At 42.2% G+C, this 15,716-nt stretch overlaps 1 protein-coding gene and 1 pseudogene across 9 annotated transcripts in view; one reads left to right on the plus strand and one right to left on the minus strand.

Moving 5' to 3' along the window:
• The window catches only part of ERCC4 (ERCC excision repair 4, endonuclease catalytic subunit), a 34,838-nt gene extending 26,854 nt beyond the window's left edge, over positions 1 to 7,984 (minus strand). For 7 of the 9 annotated variants that reach the window (XR_008475340.2, XR_004731716.3, XM_054242617.2 and 4 more), the window contains exons 1-3: positions 7,803 to 7,984; positions 5,620 to 5,800; positions 716 to 911 (exon numbers count right to left, since the gene is read on the minus strand). Coding sequence is in view for 7 of the 9 variants with exons in the window: in XM_054242617.2 (XP_054098592.2) it covers positions 716 to 911; positions 5,620 to 5,800; positions 7,803 to 7,976 (551 nt within the window). In the remaining 2 variants the exon portion in view is untranslated. Of the gene's footprint in view, positions 1 to 715; positions 912 to 5,619; positions 5,801 to 5,931; positions 6,079 to 7,802 lie in introns of all 9 variants that reach the window. The other 2 variants (XM_054242618.2, XM_054242619.2) reach the window with 2 other exon arrangements.
• On the plus strand, positions 4,986 to 5,503 carry LOC118146194 (small ribosomal subunit protein eS26 pseudogene; annotated as a pseudogene).
• Positions 7,985 to 15,716: the final 7,732 nt, after the last annotated feature.

Genomic DNA, 15,716 nt, shown 5'->3' on the forward strand with positions numbered 1-15,716 from the left:
TCTAGTGATTCTCCTGCCTCAGCCTCCAGAGTACCTAGGACTATAGGTGTGTGCCACCACACCTGGCTAATTTTTGTATTTTAAGTAGAGATGGGGTTTCACCATGTTGACCAGGCCTGTCTCGAACTCCTGACCTCAGGTGATCTGCCTGCCTCGGCCTCCCAAAGTGTTGGGATTACGGCCGTGAACCATTGCGCCCAGCCTATAACTACTCTTAAAATAACATGTAGAATAACCAAAATACATGGTAGCACAGGTTGCAAAACGTTTTTCCTAGAAATTAACATAACTTCTTCAAAATCTTTGGGCTTTATTTCCCTAATGAGAATTTTCAAAGCAGAAGTGGTACTCTTAGCCAATAAATCTGCAGTACGCCTAAAGCTGTTGTATATGTGGGTCTCTAGATTCTGGGAGTTTCACTAAAAGTATAAGAAAGAATAAAAAGTGGCTGTCTTGGATGGATCTGATGGACCAGCAGAAAAGTAACTATCAAATTGCTCTCTATTGAAAAAAAAAATCACAAACTTGGTAAATACATATTTATATCTAGATGCGTTTGTTATAAACCTGACTAGGCCCTATCAAATAAAATTGCAATAAATTTTACATTATATTACATCAAAGTGCAACTAAGTTACAGTAGATCTAACAAAAAAGATGACAAATAATGTCATCATAACGTGACAAATAATGATTGTCACATAAAGTTCTTTACCGTGGCCACAGATACAGCTTCCTCACAAAAAGATTTCTCATCACTCTTTCCACATGACAAAAACCAGTATCAAAGGCAACAGCATTGTCTGTGAAAGCTTTAATGAAACCACGTTTGTTTTTCTGGCGAAAGAGGCGCAAGATGAATGCTTCTTGGCAAGACTCGATTATTCTGTGGGCTCTGTACACCAAGATGCCTGAGGGGGAGAAGGAAAATTTAAATTACAGAACAGGTAAGTACTTTGTATGCTCATTTCTATTCATTCATCACATTTTTCTTAAGTACTTACATGAGAATGAACAAATACCATTCTAGACTGGGGATACAGCCACGAACAGAACAGACATAAATCCCTGTCCTCAATGAATTGAGGACAAACAATATAAATGAGTAAAATGCTTTGTATGTTACAAGTGCTGAGGAGAAAAGATGAATCAGAGAAGGAGGAGAGGGAGGATGCATGAGGGACGGCCTTGCCAGGGTGATATCTGAGTAAAGGCTGGAAAAAGGCAAGTCCTGTGACCCCCTAACCCTAACCCCGTGACCATCTGAGTTCCAGCCTGTCAGGCTGAGGGGACAATGAGGGCACAGGTCCTGGGGTGGGGTGTTTCTGGCAAGTCTGGGCAACATCTACATCACCTATTAGATGAATTCAATTTTCAGAATCAGAATATAGTCAATTCAGAGGTAAATTAGTCCATCTAAAACAAAAACCTTTAATCGATATACTGAATACACGTTTTTGGGGTGTGTGTGATTATAACACCTCAGTATCTAAAAAATAAGAACAATGATACATGTTTCCTTATTTATGAAATGAGACTGCTCACCCAGATCTTTCATATATATTGTGTCATCTGATGCAGTGTGATTAGTAGTAAGTTAGGGAGAAACATGAGATGACATAAAGGCATACAGACATCATTTCCAGATCAAAACCTCAGTTACTCTGTGATGAGTCTCAGTCTTTTAGACCTAAATCAAGCCGGTTACCTAACATATATTTAGGATAATGTACATGCATGCTTTTGATCCAGTTCTCATATTTGGAAGGGTCTGGCAAATGATACTAACAGTGATTTATGACCCTTCTAATAGTTCAATAAACTAAATTCAGATTTTACGATTTTAATGTTTAAATTTTAGGTCTAGATGGATGGAGCTAAATTTTACTCTAGCTCAGCAAATTATTTTTCAAATATGGTAAAAATTAATAGTGTTATTTAGGCATTTATAGATAAAGCATTTTCAATAACCCTCCAGTACATGCACATAACTAATTTATGACTCAGAAATATTCTGCACCTAGTTGGTGGGTTTTCCCAAGGACTCTAAGGGGCCATATTTTATTAGCCTGGATTGAAATATTACATGAAGTCAAGAATAATAAAAATGAACTTCTAAAGAAAAGAGGAAACATACACCATGGAATACTATGCAGCCATAAAAAAGGATGAGTTCACGTCCTTTGCAGGTACATGGATGAAGCTGGAAACAATTATTCACACCAAACTGACACAAGAACAGGAAACCAAACACTGCATGTTCTCACTCATAAGTGGGTGTTGAACAATGAGAACACATGGACACAGGGAGGGGAGCATCACACAACGGGGCCTGTTGCGGGGTGGGGAGGACTAGGAGAGGGATAGCAGGGGGTCGGGGGATTGGGGAGGGATAACATTAGGAGAAATACCTAATGAAGGTGATGGGGGATGGATGCAGCAAACCATCATGGCATGTGTATACCTATGTCACAATCCTGCACGATCTACACATGTACCCCAGAACTTAAAATATAATAAGAAAAAAAGAAAAGGAGAAACTAAATTTAACACCTAACTGCGTTAAAGACCCCCCCTTTATCAAAAAATTAAAAATAGAAATGATATAAGCAGGTTAGATTATGGGAGGAGTGTCCTTTAATTTTGTTTTGTTCCTGTGACATTGGTACCTCATACCATACTATAATTACTTCTCTACTCATCAGTCTCTTCCACTAACCTGCCTGAGAACAGGAACACTGTAACACCAACAGGCAGAGATCACAGAATGCTTACTATGTGCCGCGATACCATTGACATATAGATTTCATTTCACCCTGATAATCCCAGGAGCAAGGTGCTATCTTTTTCATCAATGTATGGGCGATAAGCTGAGGCATAGAGAAATTAAGAAACTAGCCGGGCGCCATGGCTCATGCCTGTAATCACAGTACTTGGGAGGCTGAAGTAGGCAGATTATGAGGTCAAAAGATCAAGACCATCCTGGCCAATATGGCAAAACCCCACCTCTACTAAAAATACAAAAATTAGCTGGGCATGGTGGTGTGCACCTCTCCTCCCAGCTACTCAGGAGACTGAGGCAGAAGAATGATTTGAACCATAGAGATGGAGTTTGCAGTGAGCTGAGATTGCGCCACTGCACTCTAGGCTGGTGATAGAGCAAGACTCAGTCTCAAAAAAAAAAAGAGAAAGAATTAAGAAACTTGTCTAAGGATACACAGCTGGTGTAAGATGAAGATAACTCAAACCCAGAAGCAGTCTAACTCATGAGTTCACCATACCGTCCCATTCACCTATCTTCAGAATCCTTCCTGCCAAACAAAGGACCCTTAGTGAGCTAAATATTGTTTAATGAATATAAAGTGTGGGCACAGCACTGGGTACACAAATCCAACATGTAACTGAAAAATACATATATATTGCACAGAAAGTGTGTTCTTAGGTCTGTCTGGAGATGTCGGGATCAGTTTTGGCAATGAAAGCGTCCTCCTGTCCTCTTCTTTTCAAAGTACAATCTCACCAGATATGGTATTTACACAGTTCTCCCATGTTAGGGGTTCTGGTTAGCAGGGGCTCCCAGGCTAGGCTGTGGGGGTAATGGTGGTGACAGGTGAAGAAGTTAGGGCTGGTGATTCGGCCTTTCCACCTGCACTTCATGGACTGCCCTTAGGTCAGTCCTGGGGAGTGATCCCAGGGAAGGAAAGAATTTGAAGGAGTTCATTTTTGGCATTCATTTACATTCCACTCAGCCAAGCATCAGTAACAGCTCCAGCTTCATTATTGTCTCGGCTTTTATTAGAAAGGAGGAGGGAATTTGGCATTTTTAATTAGGAGCTTCCGATAAGCTAGACTTCAACACTGCATAGATTCACGTTGCTCTACTCTCTGCCTAATTAGGGTGCACTGTAACTGAAAGTCACAGAACATTACTGACACCTAGTGGTCGCTTCAAATACAACACAATTAAAATAAAAATCAATTTAAAAAATAAAGTAAAATCAAGCTTATAAGAAGCTGCAAACAATAAAAGACTTTGTGATGTATCAAGATTTCTGGCTATAAAAGGCTAATTTTATTTGGTATCAATTACTAAGAGTTTGTTGTGCACCAGGCACTGTATTAAGCAATTATTTTATTTTACTTAATCCTTATAACTTTAGGAGGCACTGTTTTCTTAAAAAATGAGAAAACTAGGGTTAATGACAATTAAGGAGCTTGTTTTGTAAGCAGGGTGTTAGCAATTTAAAATCAGGTGAGCCTATGATATTGTTTCTAACAATCACAAATGTTATAAAAGAGTAACCAAACTTCTTCAATCCTTTTACTGTGAATTATATGAAGCATTCATTCATACATTGATTCATCAGATATTTCTGGAGGGTCATCTAGGTTCAGAGCAATATGGCAGATATGGTGGAAAGTAATATCATGAATTTCACAGTCTCTCTGCCTCCAAAATTCACTAAAGATCACAGTGCTGTATCCATTCATCATTCATCCAACAAATATGTCTTGAGGACCTACTATGTACCAGTTATTTAGCCTGGGATGAACAGGTTCTTCCTCGTGCTTAAGCTTACCTTGTGAGTGAGACAAACACACAAATGTAATGTAGTGTCGTGAGCACTACGACTGGGGAGAAATACAGTGTAATAAGAGGGCACGTAGGCACGGCTCCTACATTAGCTTTGGGGACATCAGAAAACATTTTTGAAGGGATAATAAAAATGAATCTCTTTTCTATTTAATTCTAGCTAAAATCATTTTTCCCCAAAATAAGCAAGCAACTACTTAATTTCAAATAATGCAAAAAAAATCTTATAGTGGAAAGCTAAATATTTTAAGATATATACAAAGATTATGAACATCTAAAATCTGATTAAGTTCTAAAAGTAAATGCTAATGAATTACAAGTATTTACTGAGTAAGAGCTTAGAAAACAAGAAAAAGTCCATCTTACATTTAGTTACTTATTAGCTCACAGGTATTTATTGAGCATCTACTGTGTCAGGTATCATGCTAAAAGTTGGAAGTGCAATGTTGAGCAAAAGGATCCAGTAGTGCCCACTAGAAGGTTCTAGCAGAGCATTTAGCAGAGGGGACAGACAAAAATAAAAATATACAAATTTACTCTCTCCAAGTCCATCCCTCCAAGATGACAAAGAAAAGAAGGAATGACAGTTGTGCCAAAAAGGGCCGCAGCCATGTGCAGCCTATTCACTGCATAAACTGTGCCTGATTCACACCCAAGGACAAGGTCATTAAGAAATTCGTCATTTGAAACACACTGGAGGTCACAGCAGGAAGGGACGTTTCTGAAGCGAGCATCTTCAATGCCTATGTGCTTCCCAAGCTGTATGCGAAGCTGCATTACTGTGTGAGCTGTGCAATTCACCGTACAGTAGTCAGGAATTGATCTCGTGAAGCCCGAAAGGACCGAACACCCCCACCCCAATGCAGACCTGCAGGTGGTGCCCCATAATCCCCACCAAAGCCCATGTAAGGAGCAGAGTCCTTCAAGACTGAAGACAAGACTATCTTCTGGAGAGAAATAAAATGGAAATTGTACTTTAAAAAAAGTACAAATTTACATACAAATAATAAGATTTCAATTCTTACCAGTAATTAAATCTGAAGGTATTCTATCTGTCAAGAAGTCAACCACAAGTATCCTACTTGTTGCAAATATAACACCACCTTGTGTGTAAACTTCATAGCGACTGTTGCTTGTAATTTCATTTGTTACACGGCGAGGGAGGTGTTCAACTCCTTCTATCTTCAGTTGATTGATAAAGTACTCCTAAATCAAATCAAACTTGATTAGTAGACTATTTAATACAGGGCAGTTTTTAATAGGTTGCAGATATTTAAAATAATGGCTATCTTTCTCTGAGATAATGAACTTAATAATGAATATACAAACTAACTTACTTCTTTTTTTTTTTAGATGGAGTCTTGCTCTGTTGCCTAGGCTGGAGTGCAATGGCACGCTCTTGGCTCACTGCAACCTCCGCCTTCCGCGTTCAAGCGATTCCCGAGTAGCTGGGACTACAGGCGCAGGCCACCATGCCCGGCTAACTTAATTTTTAGTAGAGATGGAGTTTCACTGTGTTAGCCAGAATGGTCTTGATCTCCTGCCCTTGTGATCTGCCCGCCTCGACCTCCCAAAGTGCTGGGATTACAGGCGTAAGCCACCGCGCCCAGCCCTGAGTTACTTCTTTATAGTAACTTCAACCAAGCAGCCTACATTTGATGAGGTTTTCTTGTTTGGGGGTTTACACTAAGGAATAATTGTACTTCAGTCATTCTCACCACTCAACTACAATATCACATGCACACACACACAAAACCTCAAACTTTTAGAAGCCCGGATTAAAAGATTTCTACTACCTAGAAAATACCTCCCACCAAAGCCAGACTTATAGCCAAATGCACTGTATGAGAAGATAACGAGGGAATCCTTCCCCAGACAATGTTTTAGACTATTAATTCTGTCCTGATCCATCCTATAGGGACGTCATGTCAGTGGGGTCCTTGGCTGGGTTTATTTACATCTTCAGTTCAAAACCACCTTTACTAGGCACCGTGTGGTGCCTTAGGCTCTATATCAAACACTGGGGATACCTAGATGAATCAAACAGGGTCCCTGCCCTCAGAGAGACTGTGGTCACTCTTCTCAGCTGACATTTTTCTCCTGGCCACCTGATCTATCTAGGGGATCATCAGACTAGTCAGACCAAGCTGTGTCCCCTCTCAACAACCCCCAGCCCCAGGTGTAGCCCCATTTCACCTTCCTGTGTTTTCCATTCTCCAATATTGCAGTTAACCTTTGCCAACATCCTCAGCTTCCAGCTCCAATTCCTTTCTGACCCTATGGCCTTTTTAACACAGCCTTGGCGAATACCCTATTCCCTCCTCTTCCCTATTAGGTTTTTTCCAGTCTCACTATCTCCTTTCATGTCTTCCCATCACCCTCAGAGACCCTTCCATTCCCGCCACTGTTCCCTTTCAGAGACCACCCTTCTGCCCCCAGAAACTCCCTTGATAGCCAACTGAAGGACTCTCCCGTTATCCTATTCAGAGCCTCCTTTCGACATCTCCCCTTACCCTGCAGGGGCCTCCGATCGTCTCCTACTGCTCAGAGTCCCTCCACCTTTCAGTGCCCTTGCACTCCTACCAGGGGACTCCTGCATCCTTCCGGGGACCCTTCCCATCCCTCTTGGTGTTGTCAGGGACTTGCCCCATTCTCTAGCTAGCCGAACATAGCCGAGGAGAGCCGAGAATGAGACAACCGTGGGGGCAACTTCCTCTTCCATCAATCTTACTGCGCCTGCAAGGTGTCAGGGACCCGCATCCCCTGGGGACCACTCCCATTTCTCTTAGTATTCCTGAACTCTGGTCAAAGACTTGCGTCCTTCTCGGGACCCCTCCCAACCCTCCCAGAGTCCCAGCACGCTATCAGGCACTTGCATCTCTCATCCCCCTTGCATTCCTCTTAGCGTTCTTGAATTCCTGCCAGGGGGACGAGCAGCCTTCTCGGGGCTCCTCCTATTCTTTTCAGTGTCCCCGCAGTGTGAGCAACCGGTATACTCCTCGCGACCCCTCCCATACGTCTGTGTCCCCGCAGTGTGAGGGACCTGCATCCCCCTGGCGACCCCTCCCATCCTCTGTGTCATCGCGTAGTGTCAGGGGTCTGAATCCTCCCTCAGAGCCCCTCTATCCCTGTCAGAGACCTCGCATCCGCTCAGGATGCCCCCCAACATTCTCGGGGTCCCCTCACTCCCGCGCCAGCGCGGCCGCACCTCCTCGGCCGACTGCGTGTTGAGCACGAGCACCAGGCAGGCTGGGTGGCAGTGCAGCCGGAGAAAGTGGTAGAGGAGCCGGTCCGCGCCGAGCCCGCGGGCGCACACTACCAGCCCGTCAGTGTCGAGCAGTTCCAGCACCAGCTGCCGTTCGTACTCCAGCAGCGGCGCCATGGCCGACTGTCTAACCGGCAGTACCGGCTCCATGGAGGCTCTTCCGGGGCGCAGCCGAATGCAGCCGAAAGGAGCCGAGTCCGAGACGAGAGTAGGCCGAACTTAACCGAAGAGAGCCGAGTCCGAAAGGACGAAATCCAGCCGAAAAAAGCCAAGGAGAGCCGAGACTGAGACGATCGTGGGGCGAACGCAGCCGAAGAGGAGCCGAGACCAGGACGAGCGTGCTCTCAGAAAGCCGAAGAGAGCCGAGCTTGAGGAGGCAAGCGTCGGCCGAACTCAGCCGAAGAGGAGCCGAGTGGAGCCGAAGGTTCGTAGAGTCACCTGGAGAGGCTGGTGCCCCCTATCGGTGTAGCTTGCAGACATCGGGCTCCATCCACGTCTCTTGAGGTTCCACATCACCCGGTACCCTAGACCTAGAACGAACGCGAGCTGACAAAAAGGAAGGGGAGAGAAAGTTAGCCTAAGGAGCCTAATCCCCTGACATCGACAGTTGAAAAAGTTAATGGTCAATATTCCAAATGCGCCTAGAGTTAGTAGCACCTGTTTCCTAGGGTGGTTTGTGGGCTTTCCTTTTGCAATTGGTCCCCATCTCTCTTTTCATTTTTATTTTTTTCGAGACAGGCTGGAGTTCAGTGCCTGTGGAATAAGCAGAATCATTTACCAACTTCAGATTCCTGTTTGCCTCCAAAAGACTTAGGTACAATAAACTATTTTTAAAAATCCCTCCTTCCACTAGAGGGACACCTCCCGCAGTCTTTGCTCTATACCTAGAAATGCCTGATCATTGAACTAGTAGAGGAATGGTTTTGTATAGAACCTCCCACCTTTATGATTAGAAAATAGAAAATACAAGTAAGCAAAAATGAAAATCACTTGATTCCATTACGTGGAAATAACCACTGTTAACATCATGAAATCTATTTCATTTAGTCCTTTTTTTCCTGTCTGTACACACATTCTCTCGTCCACAGTTCTTTTACCGGTGTGATGTAATTAATATCACTGCTTTAAACCCCCAACTTTGTCATTAACATTTGGCAAACCTCTGAACATGATGCTTCGTATTATTTTACAAAGTCCTTTTATATGGCTGATGAGATTTCCATAATGTAGATGCATTTATTTCCCTAATTGCTATTAGAGGATGTTTAGTTTGTTTCTGCTTTTTCCCCTCCAGTATTACAAATAATATCTCACTAAATATCTTTGTATGTAAATTCGACCATGGCCGTCAGATACACGTCTAGAAATGAATAATCACTGGGATAAAGAGAAAAACCTTTGTAAGGCTTTTCATTACAAGCACTTTGCCACACTGCCCTCCAGAGAGCCTATACCAATTCACATTCACAGCAGCCGTTTCAAAGCGGATCGGTTTCTCTACCTCTTTACTGCTTAATCCGGTATTTTCCTTATATTTTGTCAAGATGAAAACAGCATCTAATTTCTGAATGCTGTTTAAGTGGAAAGGGATGCCTGCAGACACTTTACATATGGCGTTTCCTGAGAGGCAGATATTAATCTCTTCAGTTCTGCAAGTGAGAAAAATGGAGGTACAGGGAGGTTATATAACTTGGTCAAGGCTAAGGGGCTAGTGTGTTTCTTAGGTCTATTTCAGGATATGGTACTCAACACATATTTAGAAAATGAAGATTGAAATGACAAGGCTGAAATTCAAACCTGATTCCCAAGCTGTGGTAGGCAGAATATCGGCTTCCCAAAGAGGTTCACATCCTAATCCCTGGAGCTGGTCTGTTATCTTACGTGGCAAAGGGGCATTTGCAGATGTGATTATATTCAGGTTCTGGTGATGAGGACATTATACTGATTATCCGGGTGGGCTCAGTGTATCACCAACGTGCTTATAAAGAAGGAGAGAGGGGCCAGGTGCGGTGGCTCACATCTGTAATCCCAGCACTTTGAGAGGCTGAGGAGGGCAGATCACAAGGTCAGGAGATCGAGACCATCCTGGCTAACATGGTGATACTCCGTCTCTACTAAAAATACAAAAAATTAGCCGGGCATGGTGGTATGTGCCTGTAATCCCAGCTACCTGGGAGGCTGAGGCAGAAGAATCACTTGAACCAGGGAGGTGGAGGTTGCAGTGAGCCGGGAGTGCGCCACTGCACTCCTGCCTGCATGACAGAGTGACACTTCATCTCAAAAAAAAAAAAAAAAAAAAAAAGAGAGAGAGGTAGGAGGGTCAGATTCAGAGATGAGACGGGAAGCCGAGGTCAGAGTGATGTGGAAGGGGCACTGAACCAAGGAATGCAGCCTTTACCAGGTGAAACAGGCAAGGAAATGGATTCTCCCTGAGAGCTCCCAGGAGGACTGCAGCTCCGCTGACCCCCTTTGGACTTCTTACCCCCAAACTGGAAGATGATGAATTTGTGTTGTGTTAAGCCTGTTTGATCAGATAATGTCCCCAGCTGATTGAAACAAAACAAAATTTAAAAACCATAGATAGGAATATACGGTAAAACAATCCTTTTGGAAGGCGATTGGTCAATCTACATAGAAATTTTAAATACATGTACAGATAAATATATACATATAGTCATCTGGTGAATGTTTATGGGGCACCCAATGTGTCATGTGCTGCTCTAAGTGCTGGGAGTTTATTAGAGGGCAAAGCAGGCAAGGAACTTACATTCTAGTGGGGACGTTGTATATGAAGATGTGTATTCATTATACCATTGTGTGGACTATTGTTATTTCTTGGATATTTCTCCTAAATGTCCAAGAATAGTAGAGTAGTTAAAATTTCTTCATCCATCTCTGAAAAGCAGAATATCAGACAGCCGTGAAAACCTGTATGTGGAAAGATATTCAATATGTTTTATTGTATATTGGAAAAAGCAGTTGCAAAACAGTAATGAATAGTATGGCCCCATTTTTATAAAAACAAAACAGTAAGGGGTAGTTGCATGTGACTGCAAAGAAAAACCCTGGAATAAAGATCTGTTGACTTTAACCACTGCAATGACCTCTGGGGGTTGAAATAAGCAGTGGGTTTTAGGGTCAGAACTTTGTACTTCAGTATATGCTTTTCGATTCCGTTTGACTTTCTTATCATGAACTTACATTGCTTTTAAAATAAAAATGAATGAAAAAACTTCCCAGCTACTGTATAAATACTGCATCAGCAAGAAAATATTACCTTGTGAATTCTAGATTTAAATGTGTGTGGTGGGCAACATTTAATGTCAAATGTTGGTATCTGGGAAAGCAGACAAAATAAATCGTGACAGGTTGTGTCTACACATTTCACTTTTATTCCTGGGTAAAAGTTTTCAATCTAAAGTGAAGAGGTTTTTTTATTTGAGATAAGGTCCCGCTTTGTTGCTCAGGCTGGAGTGAGTGCTGGAGTGCAATGGTGCGATCCCGGCTCACTGCAAGCTCCCCTTCCCGGGTTCAAGCAATTCTCGTGCCTCAGCCTCCTGAGTAGCTGGGATTACAGTCACCCACAACTATGCCCAGCTAATTCTGTATTATTAGCAGAGATGGGGTTTTGCCATGTTGGCCAGGCTGGTCTTGAACTCTTGACTCCAAGGGATCTGCTCGCCTCGGCTTCCCAAAGTGCTGGAATTACAGGCATGAACCACCGCACCCAGCCTAAAGCTTGCTTTTTTTTCCACTTATAATTTTTTGATGTCCTTTCTGCTTTAAATTATCTCCAATGTGGATTTTAACTATTTTATTAGAATTTAAATTTCCTTGAATTCTTTTTTTTTGGCTTTTTGTTCTGCATTTCTGCCTTTACCTTTATAGCTCCCTACTTTTGTTTCATAGAAGCTTCTTGCTTTTATGTTTATTGATCTATCTATATCTACATAGATTTATATATGCAGATTATCTATATTTATATCTACCTAGATATATTTAGATATAAATTTAGATAGATATAAATGTACAGTTAGCCCTCCATGGGTCTGTATAAGTGGGTTCAACTGTGGTTTGAAAATACTGAAAAGGAAAACCCACAAAAAATAACAATATAAAAATAAAATAATTTCAGAGTGAATAAAATGTGAAAAAATTATCAGTAAAAGTTTAAATAAAAGTCAATACTTTAACAACTATTTACATTGTGTTGTGTATTATAAGCAAGCTAGAGATGCTTTAAAGTGTATGGGAGGATGTGCATGGGTTATATTCAAATACTACAGCATTTTATACAAGGCACTTGCACATCAAGGAATTTGGGTATTAATGTATAGGGAGGCAGGGAGTCCTGGGACCAATTCTCCATGAATAACAAGGGACAACTGTATTTGTTATTTATCAAAAAGTAATTTAAAAATGTTTTGTCTGGGCCGGGCACGATGGCTCACGCCTGTAATCCCAGCACTTTGGGAGGTTGAGGCAAGCAGATCACTGAAGTCTCAAGTTCGAGACCAGTCTGATCAACATGGAGAAACCCCGTCTCTACTGAAAAGACAAAAGTAGCCAGGTGTGGTGGTGCATGCCTATAATCCCAGCTACTTGGGAGGCTGAGGCAGGAGAATCACTTCAACCCGGAAAGTGGAGGTTGAGGTTAGCTGCGATCATGCCATTGCACTCCAAACTGGGCAACAAGAGCAAAACTCCATTTCAAAAAAACAAAATTTTGTCTGTATTTTTTAGAAAATCAGTTTTAACTTATGCTTTTTTTTCCCTTGTCTTTAGAAAAATGTTCTTTTTTTTCTTTTGCTTTAGTACCTTTTTATAGCCCTCAAATGTGAATCATAATCTTAGGAAAGAAAACCTTTTCATCACTTACCATTCCACCAAGATATTGTCTATAAATAATAAGGTTTGTGATATTTTCTAACAACAGATTATCAGTCTCAAGTTACACAACACTAAAAAGAAATACATTATGTGTTTTTGAAGTCCTAGAATAAAAACAATTTAAAAATAACATTATCTACAGAACTTATTTGGATCTACTGAGAATAAAGTTTACGTGCAAGAGGGATTATTAAAAATTTGTATAGATAAAAAATATTTGGTAGTAATAATTTATAAAATTAGAAAAGTCAAATTTAATTTGAGGTGTTCCCAATATTCTACTTAAATTTTGATATTTAGGGATTTAATGTAATCTATAACATTTAGGGACTGAAAAACAGAAAGCAATTTGAATATTTACACATTTGTTTCGTGAAGAGCTCTCAAGCAAAGCAATGCTTGATCACAGCTGTCCTGCCTCTGCCTACTTTTCTCTGGAACAGATAATTTTAAGGGCATCCAGCTACACAGAAGGCTGAGGCAGGAGCATCACTTGAACCCAGGAGGTGGAGGTTGCAGTGAGCTGAGATCACACTATTGCACTCCAGTCTGGGTAACAGAGTGAGACTCTGTCTCAAAAAAAGGAAAAAACTTAAGAGCATCAGCACCAGAACTTTATAGATACACAAATATCTAGGCTCATACAGCCGACTTAGCAAGACTTTTGTAAAAGTGGAATAACTTCATATAAGATATATAAAGAGGCCAGGCCCAGTGGCTCACGTCTGTAATCCTCGCACTTTGAGAGGCTGAGGCAGGTGAATCACCTGAGGTCAGGAGTTTGAGACCAGCCTGGCCAACATGGTGAAGCCCCATCTGTACTAAAAATACAAAAAAAGAAAAAATTAGCTGGGCATGGTGGCAGGCACCTGTAATCTCAGCTACTTGGGAGGCTGAGGCAGGAGAACTGCTTGAACCCGGGAGGTGGAGGTTGCAGTGAGCTGAGATCAAGCCACTGGACTCCAGCCTGGGCTACAAGAGTGAAACTCTGTCTCAAAAAAAAAAAAAAAAAGATGTAAAGATGTATACAGCTTTCCAAATGTTTGTTTCTAAGTGTTCCTATATAGAAATATGAGAGGTGCCTATTTTTATAGTCTGAGAAGGCACACACATTTCAGGCGCCGGGAGTGAGAAACACCTGCTAGTGTGGGAAGAGCCAGAGATATTCTATTTAGACTTCAGACCAGCTATCAATATTCGACAAGAGCACCTGGGCTGAGAATTAGTCAGTTTCTGCCCTCAGACTCCCTGTTGCCTGATTCTCACCAATGGTAATTCCCTCTTGTTGCCAGCGTGTAGGCTGGGCATGCTGAATTTAATAAATTTAAGTACTGAATATAATATTTATACATCTGGAGGAATTGTGCCAATATACACTAGATGACAGTGAGCCAGAAGTCCCTCTGAATCCATTGCTTTGGCATGGCTCAGTATATGCAGTGGCTGCATGCTCTAGGGAATAGAACATGGCCTTTAGTCATGCAGACCTGGACTGAGGTCCAGCATTGCCCAGAATAACCACTCAGCCTTGGTAAGTCGCAAAGCCCATCATTTATTAAACAATGTGTCTTAGGTGGCTGGGCCCTCATGCCTATAATTTATTAAACAATGTGTCTTAGGTGACTAGGTGCTCATGCCTATAATCCCAGCACTTTGGGATGCCAAGGTAGATGGATGACTTGAAGTCAGGAGTTCAAGAACAGCCTGGCCAACATAGTGAAACCATGTCTCTACCAAAAAATACAAAAACTAGCCCAGCATGGTGGTGTGCACCATAGTCCCAGCTACTTAGGAGGCTGAGGTGGGTGAATTGTTTAAACCCTGGGGTGGGTAGAGGTTGCAGTGAGCTGAGATTGCACCACTGCACTTCAGCCTGGGTGACAGAATGAGACACTGTCTCAAAAGCAAAAAAAACGAAAAACCCAATTGTCTTGGGTCATATTCCCTAGAAGCAGAGCCTGAAGTTTCCTGTGTCTATCAGGCAAGGTTCAATCAGAGAAGCAGATCTACAAGGAGTAATAGGGAATAAGGGATTTATTACAGCATTGTGACCAAACACAATCACGAGAGATGGTTGAATTGTTTATGGTCATTGTTTCTGTGTCTGGTACTGGGCCTGAAGTCAGCACAGCAGGCAGAGAGGAAGGAAAGATGGGTGTAGAACAGAGGAGGGAAGGAAGAACTGAATCCTATGGGGATGAGCTGGAACTCACGTTGGTTTCTTAACCACTTGCATGCCTCCGACTTCCATGATGTGGAGTCTCTTGTAGGGGAAGGTGGTGCCTGTCATCATGGGTTTTAGACACTTACCTTGGCCAGGAAGTGGAGATACTGAAGGAGGAGAAACTGAAAGGGAAGAGGCTGAAGTGGGAGGGCTGGCAGGAGCTGGAGTAGCTGGAAATAAATCTTAATGTCAAGTGTTGAACAAAAGAACTGACATTCAAAAAGGAAAAGTTTCTCAGCAAGGCAAATTTACTGCTGCAGAGGATGCTTCTTGCATACAGAGCAGTGGCAAGAGCACACCAAACAAAGGAAAGCAGGGGTTCTTATTTCCTAACACAGTTCCTGTTTCTGTGTCCTTCCACTCTGGGTTGGGGTCATACCCCATAATCTAAACTGATGCCAATTGGCTAGATTTAACATTTTTCCTAATTAAGGGAGGGAGGTTGGGTACAGGGTTACAATAGGACAAAGAACTATGAAGTTAACTGTTTGTACCTAATTACTTAAAGCAGGGCAGTGTGGGTCGGTTCCAAGCTTGGCAGGTCAGGCAAGAAACGTTACATATAGAACAGAACAAAGGACAAGGGAGTTAAACCTTTTGAAGAGGAACTGTTTGTTCCTAACACTGTGGACCTGGTCACCACCCCTCACCAACCAGGTACGCCTGGGAACCAATGACAATATAGGTGAGCTGCAACACTGCATGCTCCTCACCTGCCTTTGGGTGCTGCTTCACTCTTGCCC

Source organism: Callithrix jacchus, chromosome 12, assembly GCF_049354715.1.
Source record: "Callithrix jacchus isolate 240 chromosome 12, calJac240_pri, whole genome shotgun sequence".
NCBI classification, from domain to species: Eukaryota; Metazoa; Chordata; class Mammalia; order Primates; family Cebidae; genus Callithrix; species Callithrix jacchus.